General features: G+C 45.4%; 1 protein-coding gene across 1 annotated transcript in view; it reads left to right on the top strand.

The window, feature by feature from the left end:
* The first annotated feature begins 18 nt into the window (after positions 1–18).
* The window catches only part of PRKDC (protein kinase, DNA-activated, catalytic subunit), a 109,805-nt gene continuing 101,458 nt past the window's right edge, over positions 19–8,365 (top strand). Inside the window, exons 1-5 of the mRNA XM_034429731.3 lie at positions 19–290; positions 4,943–5,019; positions 5,265–5,357; positions 7,914–7,988; positions 8,077–8,185. Coding sequence (XP_034285622.2) covers positions 125–290; positions 4,943–5,019; positions 5,265–5,357; positions 7,914–7,988; positions 8,077–8,185 — 520 coding nt within the window. The 5' untranslated portion in view covers positions 19–124. The remainder of the gene's footprint in view (positions 291–4,942; positions 5,020–5,264; positions 5,358–7,913; positions 7,989–8,076; positions 8,186–8,365) is intronic.

Raw genomic sequence — 8,365 nt, 5'->3', positions numbered from 1 at the left:
TAGACTTGGTTTATTCCTCTCTTGTTCCTCCTCCGTCCGGAGGTGGACTTGGTTTCGTCCGCTCCTCTCCACTTCCCTCTTTGAGCCCGAGCTGGTTCCTGCTGCTGATGCGGCGGCGGGCGGCATGGCGCCCTCCCTTGCAGTGCCTGGCGGTGGGTTGCAGGGCTGCCTTTTGCAGCTGCACGACACCCTTCGGAGCTCAGACCCCGGCAGCGCCGCGCTCCACGGCTGCGGCTTAATCCGCTCTCTAACGGAGTCGTGTGTCATTAGCAGTGGAGACGACATCCTGGGTGTGTAAAACCATTGATCAAGCCGTGACCTGAGTTCTCAGCAATGGTACCCCTAAAAAAAAAAAAACAAAAAAAAAAAAGCAAGCAAACTTTGGGGGTGATCAAATAGAGTTCGGGCTTTGGAGTGTAACTGCAAGCGATGCGTTGCTTATTCAGCGAGTCTTACTTCTTCGGAATGTTGCAACGGTTGTTATCCATTCTGGAAGCAGATTGTTTACTCCATGTTCAGTGGTAGTTAATGAGGTGAAAAACGGACCGGAAAACAACATTGCAGACCACGACTGTGAACGCGCAACCCTGGGAAGTAGGGATAATTCTGCATTCGCAAACGCTTAAACAATGCATTAAACAATGGCTTGGTTGCAACCTTCTGAGGAATGAGTTGTGAAGGCAAACTTAAATCGACTTGTTGTTACCCATGCAGATGTTACAACACTTTATGAGGGTATTCTTTAACAAATGGAGGTTTATTTAAATTACGTTAAGCTGCTTTACAGGGCTAGGTTCTCAAAAAAGTGATAAAACTACCGTATAGTAAGTAATCTTGGGTATGTTTTGAGAAAGCTGCTGGAACAATTTGGTTTCTGAAGAAGCAGCAGCAGGGAGATGTAGCGTAACCTAAGAGTTTTTTTAAAAAAGTGTTCTTTTGGCTCAGCAACTGTTAAGACCTTAAACTTCAATTCCCAGAATGCTAACTGGGGAATGAATTCTGGAAGTTGAAGTCTTTAAAGTTGCTGTGATTGGGAAACACTGAGAATGTTAGACTGGGGTTGGAAAGATCCAACTAAGAAGCCAGCTATGGATTTAACTAGGTGCTTCTCAGCTCTTGCTGTTTCTCGATCTAATCTGAAAAAATTTGTGAGAATGAAATGAGTGGCCAGTGCCTAATAGGAAAGCTGGAAAGAGTTAGTAGAATAGAATATAGAATAATGGAGTTGGAAGGGACCTTGGAGGTCTTCTAGTCCAACCCCCTGCTCAGGCAGGAAATCCTATATCATTTCCGATAAAAGGTTGTCCAATCTTTTCTTAAAAACGTCCAGTGTTGGAGCATTCACAACTTTTGGAGGCAAGTTCTTCCACCGATTAATTGTTCTGTCAGGAAATTTCTCTTTAGTTCTAGGTTGTTTCTATCCTTGATTAGTGTCCATCCGTTGCTTCTTGTCCTGCCTTCATGTGCTTTGGAGAATAGCTTGACTCCCTCTTCTTTGTAGCAGCCCCTGAGATATCGGAACACTCCTATCATGTCACCGCTAATTCTTCTTTTCATTAAACTAGACATACCCAATTCCAGCAAATGTATAGTTATACAGGAGTTCATGGCTTCCATGACGGCCATGGACCTGACCCAATTAGTTTATGGCCCTACTCACACAGGGAGAAACACGCTGGACCTGGTTTTTGTCTCTGGTCAGTGGCTGAGTGGTCTCGAGATAGGGGATATAGCGATCGAGCCCTTGTCATGGTCAGATCACTCCCTCCTTCGCTTTGGCCTTCGAACCGCCACACCCCGCCGCAGGGAGGCGGAACCGATGAGGCGGTTCTGCCCCAGGTGCCTGATGGACCCGGATAGGTTCCAGACGGAGCTTGGGCCATTTCCTGAGGCTCTGGCACACGACTCGACTGAAGACCTAGTGGCTGCCTGGGATAGGGCGGCCGCTGGAGCTTTGGACCGGGTCGTGCCTTTGCGGCCTCTAACCCGGCGTTGATTTCACCTGGCTCCCTGGTTCACCGAGGAGCTGAGGGAGATGAAACGCCGGAAAAGACGCCTGGAGAGCAGTTGGAGGGCCAGCTGTTCTGAATCTGACCGAACACTGGTAAGGTCTCATATTAAGACCTACCTGGTGGCAGTAAAAGCGGCAAAGTGTAACTATTTTTCCGCTCTTATTGCGTCATCAGATAATCGCCCGGCCGCCCTGTTTAGGGTGACCCGCTCCCTGCTCCACCAGGAAGCGCGGGAGGACCCCTTGGAGGGTAGAGCCGAGGACTTTGTACAATATCTGTATGACAAAATCGCTCAGATTCGGGAAAATTTGGACTCTGACTGGGTAGATTTGGGAGGGAGGATGGAGGCAAGTCTTGAGAATATTACCTGGGAAGAGTTTGATTCTGTGACTCCGGAAAACGTGGACAAGATACTGGGCAGACTGAGTGTGGCCACATGTTTATTGGACCCGTGTCCCTCCTGGCTGGTGCTGGCCTCTCGGGAGGTTACACGGGACTGGCTCCAGGGGATTATAAATGCTTCCTTGAGAGAGAGTGCCTTCCCCGCCGCCTTGAAAGAGGCGGTGGTGAAGCTTCTCCTCTAGAAGCCTTCCCTGGACCCAGCAGTGTTGGCTAATTACCGTCCAGTCTCCAACCTTCGCTTCGTTGCGAAGGTTGTTGAGAGTGTGGTAGCGCAACAGCTTCCTCAGTACTTGGATGAATCGGCTTATCTAGATCCGTTCCAGTCGGGCTTCAGGCCTGGATACAGCACGGAAACGGCATTGGTCGCATTGGTAGATGATCTCTGGAGGGCCCGGGACAGGGGTTGCTCCTCTGTCCTGGTCCTATTAGACCTCTCAGCAGCTTTTGATACCATCGACCATGGTATCATGCTGCACCGGTTGGAAGAGTTAGGGGTGGGGGGCACCGTGTTGCGGTGGTTCTCCTCCTTTCTCTCTGATCGGTCGCAGTCTGTGTTGACAGGGGGGCAGAGGTCGACCCCGAGGCCCCTTGTATGTGGGGTGCCACAGGGGTCGGTTCTCTCACCTCTTCTGTTCAACATTTATGTGAAGCCACTGGGTGAGATCATCCGTGGTTTTGGGGTGAAGTATCATCAGTATGCTGATGATACTCAGCTATACATCTCCACCCCGGACCACTCCAATGATGCCCTTAAAGTGATGTCCCAGTGCCTGGAGGCTGTACGGATCTGGATGGGGAGGAACAGACTCAGGCTCAACCCGTCCAAGACCAAGTGGCTGTGGTTTCCGACGTCCCGATATAGTCAGTTGGTGCCATCACTGACTATTGGGGATGAGTCATTGCCCCCCATGGAGAGGGTTTGCAACTTAGGCGTCCTCTTGGACTCACGGCTGTCTTTAGAAGAACACTTGACGGCTGTGGCCGGGAGGTCTTTTTATCAGGTTCACATGATTCGCCAGTTGCGTCCCTTTCTGGATCGGGACTCGTTAAATACGGTCACTCATGCCCTCGTCACTTTATGCCTGGACTACTGTAATGCTCTCTACATGGGGCTCCCCTTGAGGAGCACCCAGAGGCTCCAGCTGGTCCAGAATGCGGCCGCGCGGGTAGTTATGGGAGCAGCATGGCGCTCCCATGTGGCTCCCCTCCTGCGCGAGCTGCGCTGGCTCCCTGTCGTCTTCCGGGTGCGCTTCAAGGTCTTAGTTACCACCTTTAGAGCGCTCCATGGCTTAGGACCGGGATACTTACGAGACCGCCTTCTGCCACCAATAGCCTCTCACCGCCCAGTACGCTCCCATAGAGAGGGGCTTCTCAGGGTGCTGTCAGCCAAACAGTGTCGACTGGCGGCCCCCAGGCGGAGAGCCTTTTCTGTGAGGGCACCCACCATCTGGAATGAGCTCCCCCCAGAGATACCGAAGATTCCGGATCTGCACACTTTCCGCCGTGCCCTCAAAACATTCCTGTTTCAGCAGGCCGGCCTGGCCTAACTTTCCCTTTATATTGCTTTTGATTTTATTTTAAACTGGGATGTCTTGAATTATCTAGGACCAGAGTGTTTAGTATATTTTAATTGGTTTTTTTATTAACGTTTGTATTACATGTATTTTTATCGTTCGCTGTTCACCGCCCTGAGTCCCTCAGGAATAGGGCGGTATATAAATTTAATAAATAAATAAATATATACATTTCAGTGGTAGCACAGTCCCTACTATTTAGTTTAGCGCAGGGGTGGGCAACTGTGGCCCTTTTACAACCTGTGGACTTCAACTCCCAGAATTCCTGAGCCAGTTGAAGTCCACAGGTTGTAAAAGGGCCACAGTTGCCCACCCCTGGTTTAGCGTGAGGTATAAACCCAAGCAAGGTTTGCAAATAACTTGCCTTAAGTTTTTACACTGCATTTAGATTTCCCCTGCGTTTGTGATGTGGAGAATCAAGAGCGTGATCCTTGTTCCCAATATGACATGTATTTCCTGAATGTGCCATTCTTTGTTACAGTCATAGGGAGAATATTATATTCTGTAATCCTTCATTTGGAAATGCAGGTAGTCCTTGACTTCCGACTAGAATTGGGACCAGAATTTCCATTGCTAAGCAAGGCGGTTATTAAATAATTTATGCCTAATTTTACAAGCTTTTTTGCCATGGTGAAGCAAATCACTGCCCTTGTTAAGTGAATCATGCATAATTAAGTGAATTCAACTTCACCCACTGACTTTGCTTGTTGGAAACAGTTTGGGAAGGTAACTGCAACTATCATAAATATATGGTAGTTGCCAAGCACCCAATTTTCATCAAGTGACCATGGGGAAGCTGCAATGGTTGTAAATGAGAAGACTGATAATGTCACTTTTTTCAGTGCCATTGTAACTTTGAATGGTTGTTAAACCAATGGTTGTAAATCAAGGATTACCTATAGAGTATTTGCTTAATTTATTGAAATATTAATCTGCATTTATTCTTTCCTTCAGCCTTGCAGATTTCACTGGTGTTTTCTAATGAAAATGGACTACTATCATTTATTGATAAGTCGCTGAAAGTTGAAGATGTAAGTTAAAAATTTAGGGATGAAACTTTTTAAATAGTTTAACTTTATTGAATATTATTTCTAGACAAATTAGGTACATTTTGTTAACATTGGAGGTGATTTGAATTGCTTCTTCAAAAGCTATGTGTAGCAACTAAGTAAGTGATCTGAGACGGCAGTGTTTATATATATGTTCATTTCATAAGGCTGATATGAAGCCTTATTTTATCTGAATGTATTCTTAATGAAGATTATTTTTTTTTTAGTTTAGAGAATGCAGAGAAGAAGCATTAAAATTTATTCTTACCTTTGTGGAAAAGATTGGCCCCAAAGTTCAGCCTTATGCACAAGATGTAAAGGTAGGTTAAAGAAAATTATTTTACTTTTTTTAAATGTCAAACTAGATAATTTTGCTGAGCAAAGTAGAATTAATGTTAGGATTAAAATATTAGTAATTTTAAAAGCTAATTGCTTCCATGAAATTTTTGAATTATTTGTTCAATTGAAACTCTCAAACACGAGATAATACTTCCTATACTTCATGAGAAATATTTAAAGTGTCTCAAATGAAAAATGTTACATCTTCCAAACAGATTAGATGTGAAAATTGTATTTTGGATGGAGGTCGGTCGGGAAAACAGGAAACATGATTTGTACTTCATCTTAATTTCATAATTTATCTTCAGAATGCACCCTTTTAATATAAAGTCTGTAACATGCTGGTCCTTCTGAGTCTGAACAATCAACTGTGATTGTAACCTTCTGCCTCAATCTAGAAATTGTACTATTGTAATATTGTTAACATTGTTCTAATCCCCCAGCAGCGCTGGCTGAGCGATTCTGGGAGTTGAAGTCCACCCATCTTCAAGCTTCCAAGATTGAGAAACACTGTTCTAATCTTATATTAATATCAATAATAATAATAATAATAATAACAACAACAAAAATAATAGTAGTAGTACTATATAATATTCTAATATTGTTAATGCTTCCAGATAGAATAATATCTTCCAGATAGAATAATATCGTTTTGTGGCGAAGGTTGTTGAGAGTGGTCGCGCAACAGCTCTCCCAGCACCTGGATGAAACGACGTATCTGGATCCGTTCCAGTCGGGCTTCAGGCCCGGGTACAGCACGGAAACGGCATTGGTCGCGTTGGTTGATGATCTCTGGAGGGCTCGGGACAGGGGGTGCTCCTCTGTCCTGGTCCTGTTAGATCTCTCAGCGGCTTTTGATACCATCGACCATGGTATCATGCTGCACCGGTTAGAAGAGTTAGGGGTGGGAGGCACTGTGTTGCGGTGGTTCTCCTCCTTTCTCTCTGACCGGTCGCAGTCTGTGTTGACAGGGGGACAGAGGTCGACCCCGAGGCCCCTCATATGTGGGGTGCCGCAGGGGTCGGTCCTCTCGCCTCTCCTGTTCAACATTTATGTGAAGCCGCTGGGCGAGATCATCCGTGGTTTCGGGGTGGAGTATCATCAGTACGCTGACGACACCCAGCTGTACATCTCCACCCCGGATCACCCCAACGATGCCCTTGAAGTGATGTCCCAGTGCCTGGAGGCCGTACGGATCTGGATGGGGAGGAACAGGCTCAGGCTCAGGCTCAACCCATCCAAGACCGAGTGGCTGTGGTTTCCGACGTCCCGATATAGTCAGTTGACGCCATCACTGACTATTGGAGGCGAATCACTGGCCCCCACGGAGAGGGCTCGCAACTTGGGCGTCCTCCTGGATTCACGGCTGTCTTTAGAAGAGCACCTGACGGCCGTGACCGGGAGGATTTTTTATCAGGTTCGCCTGATTCGCCAGTTGCGTCCCTTTCTGGATCGGGACTCGTTACGCACGGTCACTCATGCCCTCGTCACTTTATGCCTGGACTATTGTAATGCTCTCTACATGGGGCTCCCCTTGAGGAGCACCCGGAGGCTCCAACTGGCGCAGAGTGCGGCCGCGCGGGTGGTAATGGGAGCGTCATGGCGCTCCCATGTGACACCTCTCCTGCGCGAGCTGCACTGGCTCCCGGTGGTCTTCCGGGTGCGCTTCAAGGTTTTGGTTACCACCTTCAAAGCGCTCCATGGCTTAGGACCTGGTTATCTACGGGACCGCCTACTACCACCAATAGCCTCCCACCGGCCAGTACGCTCTCATAGAGAGGGACTCCTCCGGGTGCCGTCAGCCAAACAGTGTCGGCTGGCGACCCCTAGGGGGAGAGCCTTCTCTGTGGGGGCACCTACCGTCTGGAATGAGCTCCCCTCAGAGATACGGAGGATTCCGGATCTGCGCACCTTCCGCCGCGCTGTGAAGACTTTTTTATTCCATCAAGCGGGCTTGGCCTAATCTCCTCCCTCTTTTAATATGTAAATTTTAATCTGTTTTTAAATTATTGGGGTGTTTTAATCTGTCTGGGCCAAAATGATTTAATTTGATTTTATCTGGTTTTAAATTTTGTGTATTTATGTATTTATTGCTTGGCTGTTCACCGCCCTGAGTCCTTCGGGAGTAGGGCGGTATACAAATCAAATAATAAATAAATAAATAAATAAATATATATATATATTTCTATCTATTTCATATTCTCTTGTTTTTACCACTGGGATGTTCTGAATGGATGTCTTTATGAATACTCTCCACTGTTGAAAAGATTTAATTTACCCCAAAATGTATAGAAAAGACATTGCTAGAACCTGGCTTTTGATTAATGCAGCTGCAGGATGTGAAATATTCTAATGACCAAAATTATTATGTGGGTAAACAAATTTGCATTGCTATCTTTGGGTAGTTTAATATTTTTGAATAAAGTAAAATAATGAGGAACAATTGCCTCACCAATTCCATATTTAAAAGTTAGAGGATTTTGGTTGTATTGTTACTATATAATAATATATTATCATTTTTGTCTTTTAAAAATTAGCGGATATGTGTTATTGCTTATACAAAAGACAGGTCAGCAAGATGTGGAATCCCAGCTCTAGAGCTACTGATCAAGGTAAAATTGATGGCATTGTTTTATATTTTGCTGTACTTTAAAAAATTATTTACCATTCTAATCCTTGGCATGTTGAATATCTTTGTAGTTGCTTCAAAAGTTACAATCATCGAATGCAATGACATACATGAATGTCGGACAAATCTTTAACAAATTTTATGGAGAACTTGCTATAAAAAGTAAAGTGCCTGATACAGGTAATATTTAACTTGTCTGTCAGTAATTAAGATTAAAAGGTATTTAGCAAGTATTGTAAATTAGTGTCCTAAATAATAAACAGATTGAGATACAGTATAACCTGACAAAAAGTTTCTAATAAGTCTCTGATAAGGTGTAAGTAGTATTGAAAGCAAGGAATGATGGTAACCAATGTAACA

Source organism: Pantherophis guttatus, chromosome 3, assembly GCF_059756535.1.
Source record: "Pantherophis guttatus breed Tessera chromosome 3, ASM5975653v1, whole genome shotgun sequence".
In the NCBI taxonomy this organism is placed as follows: Eukaryota; Metazoa; Chordata; class Lepidosauria; order Squamata; family Colubridae; genus Pantherophis; species Pantherophis guttatus.
Note: the sequence above shows the minus strand (reverse complement) of the source record. Positions and strands in the feature narration are given on the sequence as shown.